A 19,642-nucleotide genomic window follows, 5' to 3' on the forward strand; every position below is an offset into this window, starting at 1 on the left:
GATTTTACTGGAAATCGATCCCGTACTCGGTTCTCTGACTATTGAGAGGACAAAAAAGAAAGCAAATACGGTTCTCTCTCTGTCAGAAGTTACAAGTTTTAGTCCGAGAATTTTTTGCTGGTAAATTCTGCTAAATATGTCAAACGGTCAGCTGTAGTGTGTTTGGCAACCGAATTGTAAACAAAAGAAAAGTGCACTCTGCTAATTCATGCTGAAAAGTATTTAATTACTTGTTTAAGTGAATTCTAATGAATTTGAAAGTATTTTTGTATTAGAGTCACTGTCTCAAATAGAAATGCACACAATTTCTGCTTTCTGATAGTTTATGTACACATGTATGTTGTCACTCATTTTACGAATCAGAGTTAGCAGGAAAAAAGAAACAACAACTATGGAAACGACCAGAGAACGTAGAAAAAACGCGTCCACGAGAGTTCAATAGAAAGTATTTTTGGTTATTTACATGTGTGAGCTGAGTGTGTTTACATACAAAATAAGCAAGTATTTTATGTTGAAGTTGACAGAAGTTACCATGTTTTACTAGAAAGCGATCCCGTACTTTTCAATGTTACTCTCTCGCTCTGAGTGAGTTTTTATTTTTTGACAGTTTTAATAGTCCGAGTCCGAGCAATACGGGATTGCACCTACAAGTACGTACTCGTTACTTTTCGTTCGATACCAAGTAATTTTGGAATCGGTACTTTTGAACTACCCTGCATAAAACGGCTGACCATATGGAAAACAAACTATCGATTGTACGCTCGCATACATATGTACATACACACATATATCAAACAAAATTTTACTTTGTTGATAGCTGTGGTGCAAAATAGAGAAGAAGTCGGTGAATTTAAAGGAAGAAATAATACAAATTAGTGTTATCAATTTGTATATAAAAAAATTTGCAAAATACCTTTTTTAGCGCTATGTGGATAGAGAAAAAATTTGAGGCCAGTGTGCTTAGGCCGACTGTGGAGTCAGTGACTACAGTGCTGAAATACAGTCCAACGCCAACGTGAAACTCCAGCACAACGTAGGAATGGAGGTAGAAAGATCAAACGGCGCTGAGGAACTTGTTTTTAGCGACGAAATTTCAGACCCCGATTAAAAATGAGAAGAATTGTCTGAGCTAAGTAGCTCTGAAAAAGCTTGCGAAATTAAGTTAATAGTCGACAATATATTTTTACAAATAAAACTAACACATAAACTAAATCGAACTGTATTTTTTTATTTGGTTTCATATATTTTTGGAAATTTCGCTGGCACTAATTTATCGGGTCAGAAAAATCACTAATTATCGCGATATTTTCCCAATAGTTTCGTCGCTAAACTCACTTGTACATCACCAACTAGATGACATGTGTGAGAGAGTGAACATACTGTAAGGCAAATGCGCCCATGTGTGTGCAAGAAAGGGATGCACTATCACTCGTCCGGAGAAGTGGTCACTTTTTTCCCCAAGCCCATACAAAACTAACCGCTAAACTGACAACAGTTTTAGTCAGTTGTCCTACTAATTTAACCGATAATCATAAGTCAGGCTTCTTGCAGGGTACCCTGCAAAAACCGGCTGACCATATTGATTGTACACTGACAAAATATACAGCAATCGATATGAAAAAGAGACAAGACAATGAAAAACGTGCTTTTTCGCACTGCTTAGCCTTTCGCGCAAGCGTATACATACATAAAAAGAATAACATTTTTAGCTGTGCTGCAAGATATTGAAAAAGTGGGTGCATTTAAAAGAAATAACTAACAAAATCAGCGTATTTAATTTCCAATCTAAAACATTGCCAAAAAAACTTTTCTAACTCTATGTGGATAGAGAAGAAAAAATTTGAGGCCAGTGCGGCGAAATACAAAAAACTTTCCAAATTCGCTAAGGCCGACTGTGGAGGCAGGGACTCCAGTGATGAAATCCAATGCAACGCCAATGGAAGCAGAAGGACCAAACGCCGCTGAGGAATTTGTCTTTAGCGACGGAAATTCAGAGTCCGATGAAGAATATTCTGTGCTCAGCAGCTCTGAAAAAGCTTGCGAAATTAAATCATGGGCAATTAGAAACAATGTTTCGCAAGTGGTTTTAAATGGTCTATTGAAGACGCTAAATAAGATAGGTGTTACCGACTTACCCTTGTCAGCAAAAACTATCCTTGAAACAACAAAACAAAGTAAAAATGTGCAAGATATTCCTAGAGGAGAGTTATTGTACATTGGCATTCAGTCCCATTTCCACTCAAAAACATTTCACTTTCTAAAAGATATTGATGAAGTTTGCATCGATGTAGGTATTGATGAATGCACTAAAGAATATGGACCCTTGGACAATTTCTCCGCGTACAAATTTGAAAATTATTTGCAATATTTGAAAAGGCTTATTAAAAACCTACAAACATTTTGCAGCAGTTATTTCTAAGACTCGACGAAAGGAAAAATGTAGAAATGCCTAAAAACAAAAAATTTGGTTCCTTCGAAATAGATCCAAAAAAGGAAAAGGATTCATTTTGTTTCAGTCCAGCAACATGACCTTTCAAAATCGTTGAAACTTCCAGAGAATTGGGGCAGGATTTAGTATTAGGATATGCTTTCGAACAAATTAATAATTTGTTTGAAGAACCGCTTGAATCTGTATCTGCACTTGGTATATTAACGGCAGGTCAATTGAGTAATGAAAAGTTTAAAATCCGCCAATCAGATATTCAATATAAATATTTTAGTATTCCATACAATAATGAGTTTCTTTTGATCCCAATTCCACACCACGTATTTTTCGAGTTTTCGAACTAATCATTTAAAAACCCCACAAACACATAAATTTCTATTTACTTTACTGAAATAATATTGCTATTCAGTTCTAATCGCCAAACTTAAAAAGCTTAAAAGCTCATAAAATCGAAAATGGACTTAAACAATAAGCCCAACTGCCCACTGAAAGGTAATGCTATTGAGCAAATTTTAAAATATTTTCTAAATGATAAACAAAAAAAATATATTTCAGAAAAACGGTTTTTTGTTATTGACCGAAAGAAATTAAGGACTACCACTACTTTTAGTAATTCTGTACCATACCCTGTGACGCATAAAAGTAAATTTTATATAGAAGTGCTTACGTTTTAACTTATATTAAACTTTTTTTTATAAATAGTTGACTTAAGAACGAAAATGCTTTCTGTAGTTCCGTCCACCTCCCAACCACGAATAATGCCATCCAATACGGTTGCCAAATCTTCAATTGGTACCGACTCCTGTAAGTTATTGACAGCATGGGCCCAAAGTACAGGAAGTTTTACATCAGCCCGTTTGACAGAGGCTTTTTCTACTGCGAATCATTCTGCTGTGGCGAAATACGTGAAACTTCCTTCAATTTCCTCTTCGATAAAAGGTAATACCTATGTGATATAAATAAAGGAATATTATTATTGAGCAGAGTTTCAATGTCAGATGGCGACAGACTTTATTCAGTATATAAGAAACATGTAATACAATGGAATAGTGGAAAGAAGAAAAGTGATAACTAGAGTTGCCAGATTTATATTATTTTACAATACTTCCCTTTAATAGACCATCTGGCAGCGTTGCAAAATATTTAGCTTAAAGTTTACAAATATTACTTCAACCTGATATACTTTTCGTTTAGAAATTCGGTTACTAACTACATAGCTTTACTGTAAGCCTAACTTGGCATTTATAAATTCATTCTTAACTGCTGGTACCGCTTTCGTCAAACTATCTGCCAATATGGTGCTTGTAGAAGTGTACTCCAGCTTAACGGATTTATTCTCAAGCTTCTCTTGTACGAATTTCACCTTTATATCCACATGTTTGGTTCGAGGTGAAAAGTTGTTGTTGCGAACAATGTGGATTGCACTCTTATTGTCACAATAAAGTGTTGTTGCCTTTTGAACGCCAGGAATCAACTCCTATACTAGCCGATTCAACCAAATCATTTCTTGCATCGCACCCACTACTGACATTAACTCTGCTTCAGTTGATGACAATGCAACCGTCCGTTGCCTATGCGTAGACCAAGAAATTGCTCCACCCTGCATAACAAACACGTAACCAGACGTTGATCGTCTTTCGTCAAGATCTCCTGCCCAGTCAGCATCGCAAAAACCAGTAAGACCTTCAGCTGATTTCTGATAAACGATGCCTTTGTCAACAGTCCCCTTCAAATACCGCATCACACGCTTCACTGCAAGCCAATGCGCTTTGCCAGGATTTTGTGAGAAACGAATCAGCAAATTGACTGCAAAGCTGATATCGGGACGAGTATTTTGCGCTGCATACAGAACACAACCAATTGCTTCCATATATGGAACATTTTCCATTTCTTTCTTTGCGTCTTCCGTTTGTGGACACATTTCTGCAGTTAGCTTTTGCGACAAGTCGAGTGGCGTTGAAACAGCATTACAATCGTCCATTCCGAAACGTTTCAATACACTGCAAATATATACAGACTGATCAAGTTTAACAAGCTTCTTTACATCATCGCGGTGAACTCGCATGCCAAGCACCGATGAAGCTGAACCCATGTCTTTCATTTTAAGGGCCCGTTACTCAATGTCTGGTTAACACTAATCTCCGTTTAAACATCATTATCGACGTGTTCGGCTCCAAGCATATAACATGGAGTCGGTAACGTCGATAACGATGTTTTACCGCAGATTAGTGTTAAGCAGACATTGAGTAACCGGCCCTAAATCTAGAATACAACTCGTTCTTAATACGCTGCGTAGCCTTTTTGTCATTGGAGAACACCAAGACGTCGTCGACGTAAATCGCCACATACACCATGGTACATTCGTTCACGCAATAGTAGATACATTGATCGACATCACTTCTAATAAGCCCCAGACTGATAAGCACCGTGTTCAGTTTATCGTTCCAAACTTTACTTGCTTGCTTCAAACCGTACAAAGACTTTATCAACCGACAAACTCTGCCTGACCCGTCATCGTAGCCTTCAGGCTGCTTCATGTACACTTCTTCTTGAAGCTCGCCATTCAAGAANGACAACTCGTTCTTAATACGTAAATCACCACATACACCATGGTACATTCGTTCACGCAATAGTAGATACATTGATCGACATCACTTCTAATAAGCCCCAGACTGATAAGCACCGTGTTCAGTTTATCGTTCCAAACTTTACTTGCTTGCTTCAAACCGTACAAAGACTTTATCAACCGACAAACTCTGCCTGACCCGTCATCGTAGCCTTCAGGCTGCTTCATGTACACTTCTTCTTGAAGCTCGCCATTCANACGTCATCGTAGTCTTCAGGCTGCTTCATGTATACTTCTCCTTGAAGCTCGCCATTCAATAATGCAGTTACCGCATCTAATTGATGCACTGACAAGTCATACTTCGCCGCCATTGCGAACAAAAAAACGTAGTGAATTGTATCTCACCACAGGTGAAAATGTTTCCGAATAGTCAATGCCCTGTTTCTGCGAGCAACCCTTTACAACAAGCCTTGCTTTGTAACGAACAAGCGCTCCATCAGCATTATGTTTAATATTAAAAAACTCACTTCGAATTTATAGCTCTCTTACCCGCAGGCAAATTCGTAAGCACCCAAGTGTTGTTTGATTTAAGAGAATCGATCTCCTCTTCCATCGCGCATTTCCAATCGCACGCTTCAGCACTACTTAACGCCTCTTCAACACTAACAGGGTAATCACCATCAGACACCGCAATCAACAACAAATTCTTTTTTGCCTTGCCTGCAATACGCTCCGAACGACGANATCAACAACAAATTCTTTTTTGCCTTGCCTGCAATACGCTCCGCACGACGAACTGGACACTTTTGGGCACAATTGTGTGCTGAACAGCTACTTCGTTTTCACCAGGACAGACAGAATAAAATATTACAAATTGAAGTGAAATTAATATTTTAAGAAAACATCTACCATCGTTAATTGCAATTCATCAATTTAAGCATTTATTTAACGAAAAATTACACACATCAACAATCTTTGCGATTGTAAAAATTTTCTATGCATTTGTCGAAAATTTCACTAGCCTCATGAGCTACTGAAATTTTATTCACCTCATAGTTGTCAAAAATTTACTCGCCGCGAACTTTGTTGCCGATTCACACACGCTCTATGTCCAATAAATTCTGTGCGCGTGTTCCAGCAGATTTATCAATTGTTCTAGTTTGTTTACCTTTACAGCATACAATACACCCTTTATCATTTGCGCCGTTGTAATTAACTCCAACAGTTGAATTCTGCACCTGCTTCATGCTTTGCTTACAAATATGTGCCAACCTACGATGCCAAAGCTTAAAGCTGTCAATCGTTGTCATTGCTCTACCAACTAGAAATTTTTCGCAGTCTAACTTATACAAATCGTTATGCACATACGCTATTGCAATCAATTCGCCCTTCGAATCGAAAATCTTGCACTCATTGCCTTCGAACACCACCTTTTTGTTTTGCCTTGTTATTTGCCGCACTGATAAAAGATTAGCGCAAAGGTTAGGAACATACTCTACATTTCGAACATTAGTTGCAATTTTTCTTTTGTCTACGTTCAGAATTAGGCAGACATCGCCTACACTTTTGACAGTCACTCGTTNTAAAAGATTAGCGCAAAGGTTAGGAACATACTCTACATTTCGAACATTAGTTGCAATTTTTCTTTTGTTTACGTTCAGAATTAGGCTGACATCGCCTACACTTTTGACAGTCACTCGTTCTTTATTTGCCAAAATCACTTCGCTGTGCTCTGCCGCTCTTTCGTTTGAAAGCAACCGCTGATCATTTGTCATATGTGACGTTGCGCCTGAGTCGACGTACCACAAACTTTCGCCGTTCTGAGGGTGAAAACATGAGTTTGCTAACAGCGAGTTGGAAACCATAGCCGTCCTGTTTTTACCTTCGCTCGCATTAGCTTTTTTCGACTGCATACTCTTGCGACACTCTTTACGCATATGGCCTTCTTGACCACAATTGAAGCATCGAAACTTTTTCTTATTAGAATTTTTGTCACCCTTTTTCTGTATGTTTTTCTTTGAATACAAAGCATTGTCCGTAGAGTCTTTGCTGCAGTCAAATTTGACGTCTTGCAACAACAAACTCTTAACGCCGTCGACAGTTAATTTTGCTTTTGAATTTTCTACTGCCATAACGAGTGCTTGATACTCATTAGGCAACCCAGCAAGCAATAGTGAAGCAACAACTTCGTCGCCTATATTTAGACCAGCATTTTGCAGCTTGATTGAAGTCATTACCACCTCGTTTACGTAATCCTGTATGGATTGGAATTGCTTCAGCTTCAACTGCACCAGCTTTTTTAAAAGCTCTACCTTGCGAGTTAAACCACTGTCTTCATATGCTGCCAATAACGAGTCCCATGCGTCTTTTGCACTTTCGGCGTTTGCTATGTGCGAAAAATTACTCGGCTCTACCATGAGCGTAATTTCTGCCAGCGCCCGTTCATTTGCGTCACGATCCTTTTCCGAAGAATTATCAGACAACCCATTCTGGGTTATCTTCCAGCAACTTTTCAACACCAAGCAGGATTTGGCATTCCTCCGCCATACGTCGAAGTTTTCGCGTCCTCTTAATTTTTCAAAAGGAAAGCTGAGTGTTCCTGTTGCCATTTTTAATTGATTTAAAACTTTTTGGTGAATAAGCCCATAACCTATTGAGCAGAGATAGACACGCGCAGTTTCAATGTAAGATGGCGACAGACTTCATTCAGTATATAAGAAACATGTAATACAATGGAATAATGGAAAGAAGAAAAGTGATAACTAGAGTTGCCAGATTTATATTATTTTACAATAAAACCAAAATCAAAGATAATAATATTTGCTTATTTTTAAATGAAGAAATACTTTTTTTCATTAAGTTTCGTTAAAAGGTTTCCAAGATACAGTACTTTAAAGAAAGGTATGTATGACTTTTTTTTTAATCTAAGTTCCGTGTAAATAGGCAACCCTACGTCATATCGGCAAAATATGCTGCAAGTATACTCATGTCACCTAGACCTTCAATCTCTTTTCAACTTTCATCCAAATCCTAAGAGGACGCGCACAGAGGTGGCAGCGGTGACATGAAATGCCTCATAACTTAAACGAATATATGTAACATTCACACCATATCACGAAAATTTGGTTTAAAATTATAGTGCACACTTTCTTCTTTATACCATGTCCCCAACAAAAAGTTAACCATCTCAAATCGAACTTAACCACTTCACTAACTATTGCTGTCCACACTGCAGTTTGAGGTTTATAAAACAGTACAAATGTAAAGAACAGTGTTCGGACAAACAAAAATCGATTCAGGACTAAATTACTTCAAAAATCGGAGCAAAAACAAATTTTCCGCACTAAATTGAATTTTTTATTTTTATGTCTGACATTAATTGTTTGACTAAAATATTTTCTATTCATGCAAAATAAGAACGCGGGGCAATGTAAGGATAATATGTTACATNTTATTTAATTTGTCTTACCTTTTTCAGACAATCTTAGGCTTTCTGCACATTGGTCGTCCAATCATAGTTGCTTCATCGTCACAATCATGATGCTACGATTACATTACGACTACACTTTCGCACACTCGGTCGTGATATTTCAATTCATTTGGCGTCTAAAAATTCACTTGGAGAAGGTATTTTCTGTTTTTCTGGTTGATATTTTCGCGAAATATTTACAAAAACCTGCAATTTTTAAAATATAGACTTTGCTGCAACAATTCTAGACATCATTTTGCAGTAACATCTCTTCTTGTCTTTTCCTGAAATGTGTTTTGTGCATGCACACAGGGACTTTTTACAATTTCGTAATATTTTATAGCTAAAACATTCACATTTATTGAATTTTGATGCAGTTATCCACTTTTTAATAATTTCCAATGATTTTATGCAAAAAATACTAATTTTTATGCAATTTTGATGCAAATATTAACTTTTTCACTAATTTATCACCATAAAATGTAAACAAACAATGCGTGCACAACGATTAGCAAACGACAGTGCCGGACTTATCCGTTTCTGCATCTTCTACGATTTGCCGATAACAAGCCGATAACGACAAGTGTGCAGATCTCCTTTGAAATGCATGTGCTCGGCTCAAAATTTCAGGGCGAGACGATAACTCAACTATGATTGGACGACAAGTGTGCAGATAGCCTTAGACAAGCTGCAGTTGATCAAGCAAGCTGTCCACACGGTGCAGCGAACAAAGGTGGCGCCGTCAGTGGTACCGCTACTTTGGTTTTGCCGATTTTGGCAGTTGTGGTAACTTGTAAATAAACCTTTGTTTACAAATCAGCGAAAGAGAAATTTGAATTATAAGTGAAAAATCAGTTTAAATCGTGTTAATTTGCAATTTGTGGGTGATTTTTGAATTGAAGACTGTGTAAAAACCAATACAATGAAGTGCTGTGTGTTAAATTGCGACAACCGTCAAGACGCAAGAAGCGTAGATGCAAGAGTAGCGCTGGGACGAATCGCTGCATTTTGTGTAAATAGGGCACGGCAAAGCCGTTCCCGAAATGTTTCTCTATTATTATATTAACAGCCTTTCCTCACAATGATTTTGTTTCTGCTCCACGCAGCCTCCATTAGCAAGTTAACTAATCAGTCCCGCAGAGATGCTGCTGCAGTTTTCTGTAGCAGCCTTAATTGCAGAGCAATGGAGTGCACTAAAACGTTTGCTGAAGCAGCCTCAATTGCAAAGCAATGGAGTGCACTACAATGTTCACTGTTCTCTAATAGATTAGGTGAAAAATGCAATATTTTCGCATTTAGCAAAATTAAAACACGTTTTTCGCAGTAAAGTGAACTGCTTTGGCTGTTTCAACTCGTTCTTCTTTTCGCTCTATTCTTTGTTTACTTGTGGTACACAAATGTCAACGCCCAGGACGGCGCAATCTTGTATTCTATCATTCTTGGGCTGTCCAGTTGAAACCGAAACTGCTTACCCTAAAACTGACAATATGACAGCTTCCCGAACTACAAGCAATCCCACTTCATATACAGAAGGTATTAAAAATTAACTTTCTTAGTTTTTATTGTTATTATTTTTTTTAAATGCAGCTTAAGCAGTTATTAATGATCGGCTAAGCACATCTGTGGGTTAACGTACCAGCGATTATCCATTTTAGTGAACGTAGGCCCAACTGTTGTGGAAACGTCAGGGAAAGGTCCACATGGTACCTACTCGACTCGACTGGCAATATCAAAAATCCGATGGCTGTTTTTTAAGGCGGATCTCCATAGCATGCGTATGCGTACCTAGACGCATGAAAACAAAACAAAAATTTATGAATTTTGAATTCTAAGCGTAAATGTCAAACTCACGCATACGGATACGCATGCTATGCAGCTCCGCCTTTAGCCGCTCATAAGGTGCACAAACTTTTTTTCAAATACGCACTCTACACAATTTTTTACTAAAATGCATTCATTTTAACAGATTATGGTTTATTTAAGTTGAGTAAAGTAGTATATGTAAAGTGTTATAGGCGAATTTACATGATTCAACATTCACCGGCGATTAGTTGAACCAAAAGTTTAACCCAAGTAGGCAGCTGACCAACTTCATTGAAAGCGATTAGTTGAAAGGCCATTTACACCATTCAACTGCTGCATTCAACTAAAAGTTGCCTGTAAAATCGCCCCATGTAAATTCCCTATTAAATATCAGCAATATTATCAATACTTTTTTTATATATTAAAATGTTATTTGTTTTTGTTATTTTATGGCCTTAAAACAATTATATTCAAACATTTTTATGAGCTTGAGGCCGTTTTTAGTGAAAACTTATTGTGGAAAAGCAACAATAATTTGGAAAAATGATAGAAGTGATAGCTATTTCGGAATTCACCACATTTGCTCATCAGACTTCTTTCAAAAACAACAACCTCATTTTGTGTTGGTACTTGCAGTGTGCACATCGCGGATTAATGCATCGTAGCCATGTGCGTTAAAGTTAGTTGCAGCTTTTTTGACAGATATCCCNTTGAATTTTTGATAAAAGAGGCTAAATTAGTATATGTATATGTATGTACATACATATAAGTAAAATATAAATATNTTCACCACATTTGCTCATCAGACTTCTTTCAAAAACAACAACCTCATTTTGTGTTGGTACTTGCAGTGTGCACATCGCGGATTAATGCATCGTAGCCATGTGCGTTAAAGTTAGTTGCAGCTTTTTTGACAGATATCCCATTGAAAATTATGTCAAAAAGCTGCAACTAACTTTAAAGTCGACTTTATTTTGACTATGACTACGGGCCATTCATTACACATTATAAGGTGGTGTTGATGGCGAATTTAGATTNTATTTAAGTAACACATACATAAAAAAACCAGTCATAAGTATTTCAGTTGTTTAAGAGTTTAAGGGCCGGTTACTCAATGTCTGGTTAACACTAATCTCCGGTAAAACATCGTTATCGACGTTACCGACTCCATGTTATATGCATGGAGCCGAACACGTCGATAATGACGTTTAAACGGAGATTAGTGTTAACCAGACATTGAGTAACCGGCCCTAAGCAAGATAAATGAGAATGTGTTAGTTTCCATCACACAATTCTTGTCCGGAATTGTTAAAACACATTGGCCCGTAGTCATAGTCAAAATAAAGTCGACTTTAAAGTTAGTTGCAGCTTTTTTGACAGATATCCCATTGAAAATTATGTCAAAAAGCTGCAACTAACTTTAAAGTCGACTTTATTTTGACTATGACTACGGGCCATTCATTACACATTATAAGGTGGTGTTGATGGCGAATTTAGATTTTCGCCGAGGTGCGTCTTAATGTCAAAGTTATGTGTTTGTTGTAAAATGAATTCGCCTTGATTACAACAAACACATCATTTTGACATTCAGTAGTACTGCGGCGAAAATTTAATTCGCCATCAACACCACCTTGTATAAATTCGACTTGGTGTCCACATTTACGATTTATTAAACACCTACATTATCCATTCATTAAGACCGATTTATTTTATTATTTATTTCTTTTGTTATGTTTATTCTTACAACGAGTTTCTGCACCTCCTTGTCTTCTTCAATTTTGTGCACACCTCTTATATGACGCTTAATCCTGAAAAATTATATACATACACATATACATATATGTACATGTAGGGCATAATCATACTTTATTACTAACTTGTAAGCATCTGGAAACTGCTTTTCACAAACGCCACATTTATAAGGTAATCCAGTGTGTTGCATGCGATGATTATAGTATTGATCATATTTGGAGAATTTAGAACCACAAATCACGCACTTGTAACTGAAATATCCATGGTACTGCATGTGCCTATTTAAAATACGTTTGTGGATGAAAGATTTTCCACAAAGGTGATTTAGGTCTTGTATGAGCAAGATTGAGTTGTTTACTTTTTTCGATAAGACCAGCCCAGCTTCATTTAAGTTATTGCCGCTCTGCATATCCTTATCCGATTAAACTAGAAACTTTGTTGTTGTTGTAGTGTCAGTACTAAGTTTTTTATCAATATTTATTTCGTGTTCGATATCATTTGATGCAGATGTTTCATCATCATCCATAAAATGTTCATTCCATTCTGGTGATACTTTTATATCCTCTACGTGATCCTTGTAAACAAATAGAAAATAATTATTGTTTAATTATATCTAAATCGTATTTGATATACCATATCTACAGTATCTGGCATCTTAGTTACTTCCATTAGCTCTTCATGTACTGGAACCCATTCAAAAGTGTTGGCTATACTTTCTATCTTCACTTTTTCCGTTTGTGTGCAACGTAATTCATTATCAGCCCTTCTCGCCTTTTCAATAAAATCATAAACGTCTTTAAGTTTTTGGGCACAATCAAGGCATAGATATTGCATCCGGGCATCATCGAGTTCATTTGGATCATCTTTCAAACTTAAATTAATTTGTGTACATTTACAAAAACACTCTTTGTATGATATATCCAAAGAGTCAACAGGCTGATACCAATCTAGCAGATGCACCCGATCTTCCGGCGACAAACAGGCACGGCATATATTTGATAAATCCATCTGAACTTTTCACCACTGCCGTATTGATAATTCAAGTCTTAGTCGGTAAAAAATAGTTTTGTAGAATGTGTGATTATATATTGGTAAGACAGAACAATTTGAAAATAGGGATGTCGAAAATATTTCGATATAAAAAATGGTACAATTTTAATGCTTTTAAAAGTCGACTGTCCGACAAATAGATTTCTTCGGTAGATATAGTGATGTTCCGATATCAGTGAAAACTATCTCCTGAAATTGAATCAAAATAAATTAAAATGTACTTTAATAAATTTAAGGAAAAATATTGTTATAAACTTACAAATTGGTCATAGGCAAAAGATTGTTTCTTTTGTTTACTTTTTACCGCTCTTCTTCTGCCATTGTTTACTATTCACGGTGCATTATCAAACGTCAAAATTACTGGCCTACTACTATTTCAAGCAGAAGAAAGAACACGAACATTTTCTTGTGCATTTTCTTAAGAGCTGGATATTTAAGCCCTGTATGCAGCTCTCAAGAAAACGGTCAAGAAAAAATTGCCATTATTTCGTGTGTGTGTCCAAGGAATTTTGACATTTTTGGTACTTCACAGCCTGTTGCCTCACTCTTTCCTCAAGAAATAATGGAACGGGCATATATTTCTGTTGCAAACCTGGGTTGCCTTGTGCTCTTTTTTCACAAAAAACTTTAGAAACCCATATTAGAAAGCGTAGTTAATTTCTTAAGAAAGTAAAAATAAGCTTTTTATTGCAATCTTTTCTTGACCGTTTACTTGAGAGCTGCATACAGGCTATTTAATCAGATTATCGGTCTACGCAACACCATTTTGGGGAGACAAAGCAAACTGGAGGCTAAGGTCGATGATTTGCGAAAGAAGATAACCGAAAATGTCAGAAGTTTACTCATTTTCGTATAATATTATCAGCCCATAATGAAATAAACATACGGTTAATAAAATTTAAATATTAAAGGAAGTTTTCGTTTTCAAGAATTTTAATTTATACGTTTTTGCGAAAGAGGATTTTGAAGTCTTCAATTCATATTTAAGAAGTCATTTTCGTTTTGCACAATAAATCTTGATGTTTCAGATGCCAGATCGATGCGAGGTGGTGGCTCAGCAATAAACTCTCCGAGAATGCAAATTGCTTATCAAAAAGGTCCATCAGTCATTCTGTCGAATAAAAGGGGGCGCTGTTATTGAGTTCCAATTGGAAATTTCAGATGTTCTCCTATTAAAAGCCATCGACGCATTGTTTGATGTGTAGGAAAAACTACAAGGCAATGAATATAAAGAGGAAATGGTATGAAAGAAATAGAGTTAATTACATTATTTCTATACTCTAGGTGTTATTATAACGGACCAATAATGTGCATTAATATATTTTGTTATTTGCAGATATCTTACATATTCACATTGGGCGCTCCGTCTGGAAATATTGATGGGACGATAAAAAAATGTTTTCGGACGAATTGTTAATCAATTTTAAGTGGGATGACAGGTGTGGAAAGAGAGCGTTAATGAAACTTAAGCTCATTGACCGCATCTTATTTGGTAGGTTTATTTTTCCTTATGAAATTTGAAGTACTTATAACTTTATATTTATCTTAGATATTTTTAAAGTCAAAGGCCGCGTCAATTTCGAAAAAGAAGTAAAAACAGCGTTCGTGTCAGCCATAATAGGCAGAAGCAAAAAAAAGTATGCCGCAAAAAACCTTCGCAACAGGAAGGCGAATAGTTTGAATTTCTTTCTTTTTAACTGCATTTTCTTCATAGTGGATTTTAATTTTAAGTTTTTATGTGAAAATTAGGATCTTTTTAATACTTCATTGATTTTTCTTGTATAATTTTTATCTTATATATTTACTTTCGGCTTTTTAATGCTCGACGAAGAAGAAGTTGATATTTTAACGTTTTTATGTAAAAATTTATATAATTAATTTTAGTATTTAAACTTTATGCTATTGAAGTTTATCGAGAAAGTCGATATTTTTGTTCTTAAATTAATATATCAAAGATATCATATGGTTCAGTTTATTATATTATTGTCTTCAAACAACTGAAACTTCTAAGTCTTATAAAGTGTGATATTTTAACGTTAAATCAAGAAATTCTAATTTTTGAGATCCCAAAAATGTGATTGAACTAATGTTCATTATATGTATTAATATTCGACAATATTAATATCTCAAAGATCTCGTTTTGTTACCGGAAGGCGAATAGTTTTAATGTCGTTCTAATTAACTGATTTTTTTCCTAGTGGATTTTAATTTTTAATGTTTATGTGAAAATTAAGAGCTTTTTACTATTGTAGTTCATCGATTTTTTGCAGTTTTTATTTTATGCTTACTTTTTCCTTTTTTTTGAGTTTTTATGTGAAAATTTAGATCATTAATTTTAGTCCTTAAACTTTTTTTATTGAAGTTCATCGAGAAAGTCGATATTTTTGTTCTCACATTAATGTATCAAGATATCATATGGTTACAGTTCATTATATTAATGTTTTCAAACCACTGAAACTTCTAAGTCCTATAAAATATGATATTTTAACGTTAAATGAAGAAACTCTAATTTTTAAGATTTCAAAAATGTATTAATATACGACAATATATTTTTCCAAAAAAAAAAAAAATAATAAAAGGAAGTAGTATTTTTTAATTTGGTTTCATGTATTTTTGGATATTTCGCTGCCATCTACTCACTAATTCATAAATTATTTAGAATTTAGAATAGTGGTCAGATTAATCCCCAATTATCTTGATGTTTTCCCAATAGTTTCATCGTTAAATTCACTTGCAAATCACCAACTAAATGACATGTATGAGCGAGAGAACATACTGAAAGGAAAATGCGCACATGAGTGTGCAAGAAAGGGATGCACAATCGCACAGCCGGAGAAGTGGTAATTTTTTTCCCCAAGCCCATACAAAACTAACCGCTAAACTGACGAAAAGTATTAGGGTCGTTTGCACCATGTCTAGTTAACGCTAACAGGAGGTACATCCTTCAGTTAAGCACGTTAACTGCTTTATCGATCACATGTTATATGATGGGTGTCGATACCGTCGATAAAGATGTTTAACTGGGAGTTAGCGTTAACTAGACATGGTGCAAACGGNTAATTTTTGAGATCCCAAAAATGTGATTGAACTAATGTTCATTATATGTATTAATATTCGACAATATTAATATCTCAAAGATCTCGTTTTGTTACCGGAAGGCGAATAGTTTTAATGTCGTTCTAATTAACTGATTTTTTTCCTAGTGGATTTTAATTATTAATGTTTATGTGAAAATTAAGAGCTTTTTACTATTGTAGTTCATCGATTTTTTGCAGTTTTTATTTTATGCTTACTTTTTCCTTTTTTTTGAGTTTTTATGTGAAAATTTAGATCATTAATTTTAGTCCTTAAACTTTTTTTATTGAAGTTCATCGAGAAAGTCGATATTTTTGTTCTCACATTAATGTATCAAGATATCATATGGTTACAGTTCATTATATTAATGTTTTCAAACCACTGAAACTTCTAAGTCCTATAAAATATGATATTTTAACGTTAAATGAAGAAACTCTAATTTTTAAGATTTCAAAAATGTATTAATATACGACAATATATTTTTCCAAAAAAAAAAAAAATAATAAAAGGAAGTAGTATTTTTTAATTTGGTTTCATGTATTTTTGGATATTTCGCTGCCATCTACTCACTAATTCATAAATTATTTAGAATTTAGAATAGTGGTCAGATTAATCCCCAATTATCTTGATGTTTTCCCAATAGTTTCATCGTTAAATTCACTTGCAAATCACCAACTAAATGACATGTATGAGCGAGAGAACATACTGAAAGGAAAATGCGCACATGAGTGTGCAAGAAAGGGATGCACAATCGCACAGCCGGAGAAGTGGTAATTTTTTTCCCCAAGCCCATACAAAACTAACCGCTAAACTGACGAAAAGTATTAGGGTCGTTTGCACCATGTCTAGTTAACGCTAACAGGAGGTACATCCTTCAGTTAAGCACGTTAACTGCTTTATCGATCACATGTTATATGATGGGTGTCGATACCGTCGATAAAGATGTTTAACTGGGAGTTAGCGTTAACTAGACATGGTGCAAACGGCCCTTAGTCAGTTTTTCCACTAATTTAGTCGATAATCATAGTTCAGGCTTCTAGCAGGATTCTGGGTAGGAATGTTCGATACTTAAGAAAGTATCGATATCATGAATCGATTTAATNGTAGTCAGTTTTTCCACTAATTTAGTCGATAATCATAGTTCAGGCTTCTAGCAGGATTCTGGGAAGGAATGTTCGATACTTAAGAAAGTATCGATATCATGAATCGATTTAATAGCCCCTTTTCCGACAAGTCAAATCTTGAAAGCAATTTTTATCGCATTCTCTTTTGTGTTTTCTCTTTGCTTCCACACGCATCACGTTTTATCGAATTCAACTACTTGGTTCTTTAAACGGGAAGCAACGAAAAGATCATTAGAGAACAAGAAAACTTGAAAAAAATTTACGGTACGGAGGTATCTGTACTCTTCCCCTCTCTTCCCTCCAGCCTCACCAATGAACGAGCAGACTTGAAAGCAAGACTTGACGTGTCTGAAAGAGGACATACATTGTATGTAAAATCGATATGGCGATATATCGGGCTGAACAATATCGATATCAAAAAAGTCGATGTTAAAAATCCAATTCCCAATTGAATAGAATATTAAACCAGCCCATCAGCTCACTCCAATTTCCAATTTGTATATTTACTGAGGATTAAAACGGCATGCCCCCTGCCAGCCAAAAGTAGTGAAAAATCTGGTGAAACCGCGGTAAATTTTGTATGGTCGGTGTGCAGATTTTCACCAGTTTATAACCTTAAAAACTTTATATTTTCAAAATGCATTGTTATACTAATATACATAGTAATCAATATTATTAATAAAAATGGAACAAATGCACAATACCTACAAATCTCGAATTAAAAAAAAAAAAAAATAGGATCGATAGAGATCATTGAGGTAAATATAGCGGTATATATATTTTGGGTGGGCTTTCCAAAACGGAACCAATCGAAATTTCCGCGAAAGTATAATGAATTTCGTCATGAAACTTGGTGAGGATGTTGGCGCGATTTTTTATTTAAAATTTTAGCCTGCGGCGCTTTATATTCTAAAAATCGATACTTCGATGAATAATGAACATTTTTAATAAAACATCGCTTTTTATTATAAAATCGATATTTCGATAAATTATGCAACTTTTTAATCAAAAATCGACCAATTTAATAATTAAATTTTTTTTATTAAATATCGCGCGATCATTATCTGCATTTTTTTATTGCTTCCGTTTTGTGTTTTTGAGGCATTTTTTCATATGTATGGCAGCACTGACATTTCACTTCAATTGGTGTACAAAGCAAAAGGTGAGGTTAAATTCGGTATTTTTTGCAACTTTAAATGCGAATTACTTTAAAACTATAAGCCTCCGGAGGGTGGGGTCTTCAGATTTAGAATCTGAAAAAGCTCCTCTATACTCCCTAATATTTTTTTTTTCAAAGCCTGGATCCGTTTTGGAAAATTTTCCCTATATTTTTTTTGGGAAACAACAACTACAACAATTATTAAAGGTCAAAGTTCAAATTAAGCATTTTCTTTAATTAACATTTCTCGAAAACCTCTTCAAGGAATTGGGCAATTTTGATGTCATATATGATAGAGAGTTTAATTCTCTTTAATTTGATATACATATTTATACATATGTATACCTTTTTATAGTTTTCACAAAAATCTAATTAATGTGTATATTTGCGTAGGCGGCCTTTGGCCGCACTTATGGATTATAACCCTCATAAAGTAGAATTCTCTTTCTGTGTTGCGAAGAAAAAGCGCTGAACTCCTTTTGCAGAAAACACCTTTCGGCGTAGGCGGCTTCGGCCGCGCTTATGGATTATAACCCTCACAAAGTACAATTCTCTTTCTGTGTTGCGAAGAAAAGGCGCTGAACACCTTTTGCAGAGAACACCTTTCTGCGTAGGCGGCCTTGGCCGCACTTATGGATTATAACCCTCACAAATTAGAATTCTCTTTCTGTGTTGCGAAGAAAAGGCGCTGAACACCTGTTGCACAGAACACCTTTCTGCGTAGGCGGCCTACGGCCGCGCTTATGGATTATAACCCTCACAAAGTAGAATTCCACATTAATTAGATTTTTGTGAATACTATAAAAGATATATGCATAAATATGTATATCAAATTAAAGAGAATTAAATTCTCTATCAAATGAAATCAAAATATCGAGAAATATTAATTAAAAAACATGCTTAATTTGAACGTTGACCTTTAATAATTGTTGTAGTTGTTGTTTCCCAAACAAAATATATACATCGTTACGCTCACCTCAATGATCTCCTTCGATCCCAACATGAATTTTTTTAATTTGAGAATTGTAGGTATTCTACATTTATGCCATAAAAATTACAATTAAGATTAATAATAAAGGCGCATATTCATAGTCATATTTAGTACTCAACTAAGGGCCGTTTGCACCATGTCTAGTTAACGCTAACTGGAGGTACATCCTTCAGTTAAGCACGTCCACTGCTTTATCGATCACATGTT

General features: G+C 35.3%; 2 protein-coding genes and 1 long non-coding RNA gene across 5 annotated transcripts; 1 reads left to right on the plus strand and 2 right to left on the minus strand.

The window, feature by feature from the left end:
- Nucleotides 1–11,977: 11,977 nt before the first annotated feature.
- LOC108369382 (zinc finger protein 80-like) lies at nucleotides 11,978–12,331 on the minus strand. The gene is made up of 2 exons (XM_017624480.1): nucleotides 12,162–12,331; nucleotides 11,978–12,092 (listed from the first exon to the last, which is right to left on the minus strand). The coding sequence occupies exons 1-2, from the start codon at nucleotides 12,308–12,310 to the stop codon at nucleotides 11,978–11,980; spliced, it is 264 nt and encodes an 87-aa protein (XP_017479969.1). The 5' UTR covers nucleotides 12,311–12,331.
- Nucleotides 12,162–13,509, minus strand: LOC108369384 (uncharacterized). Of its 3 annotated transcripts, none has more exons than XM_017624484.1 (3): nucleotides 13,346–13,509; nucleotides 12,700–13,275; nucleotides 12,162–12,610 (listed from the first exon to the last, which is right to left on the minus strand). In XM_017624484.1, exons 2-3 carry the CDS (start codon nucleotides 13,042–13,044, stop codon nucleotides 12,458–12,460), a joined length of 498 nt encoding a protein of 165 aa, XP_017479973.1. In that variant the 5' UTR covers nucleotides 13,045–13,275; nucleotides 13,346–13,509; the 3' UTR covers nucleotides 12,162–12,457. The 3 variants fall into 3 exon arrangements, with proteins under 3 accessions (XP_017479973.1, XP_017479972.1, XP_017479971.1); XM_017624483.1 differs by having other exon boundaries at nucleotides 12,679–13,275; XM_017624482.1 differs by having other exon boundaries at nucleotides 12,670–13,275.
- A 480-nt stretch (nucleotides 13,510–13,989) lies between these two features.
- LOC108369386 (uncharacterized) lies at nucleotides 13,990–15,282 on the plus strand. Its single transcript, XR_001848498.1, has 3 exons — nucleotides 13,990–14,327; nucleotides 14,423–14,578; nucleotides 14,636–15,282. It is a non-coding gene; the product is annotated as an uncharacterized LOC108369386 (long non-coding RNA).
- The last annotated feature ends 4,360 nt before the right edge of the window (nucleotides 15,283–19,642 follow it).

The sequence above is a fragment of the Rhagoletis zephyria genome, unplaced genomic scaffold (assembly GCF_001687245.7).
Source record: "Rhagoletis zephyria isolate East Lansing unplaced genomic scaffold, Rhagoletis_zephyria_1.1 Rzeph_scaffold_03640, whole genome shotgun sequence".
In the NCBI taxonomy this organism is placed as follows: domain Eukaryota; kingdom Metazoa; phylum Arthropoda; class Insecta; order Diptera; family Tephritidae; genus Rhagoletis; species Rhagoletis zephyria.

Bases quoted from the DNA above. Each gene is read 5' to 3' on its own strand.
- LOC108369384 (XM_017624482.1), bottom strand. From the start codon at position 13,044: ATGGATTTATCAAATATATGCCGTGCCTGTTTGTCGCCGGAAGATCGG. The intron at 12,611-12,669 runs GTATATCAAATA...TTTGTTTACAAG, and splicing joins TGCCAGATACTGTAGATATG to GATCACGTAGAGGATATAAA.
- LOC108369382 (XM_017624480.1), bottom strand. From the start codon at position 12,310: ATGCAGTACCATGGATATTTCAGTTACAAGTGCGTGATTTGTGGTTCT. The intron at 12,093-12,161 runs GTTAGTAATAAA...ATAATTTTTCAG, and splicing joins CAGTTTCCAGATGCTTACAA to GATTAAGCGTCATATAAGAG.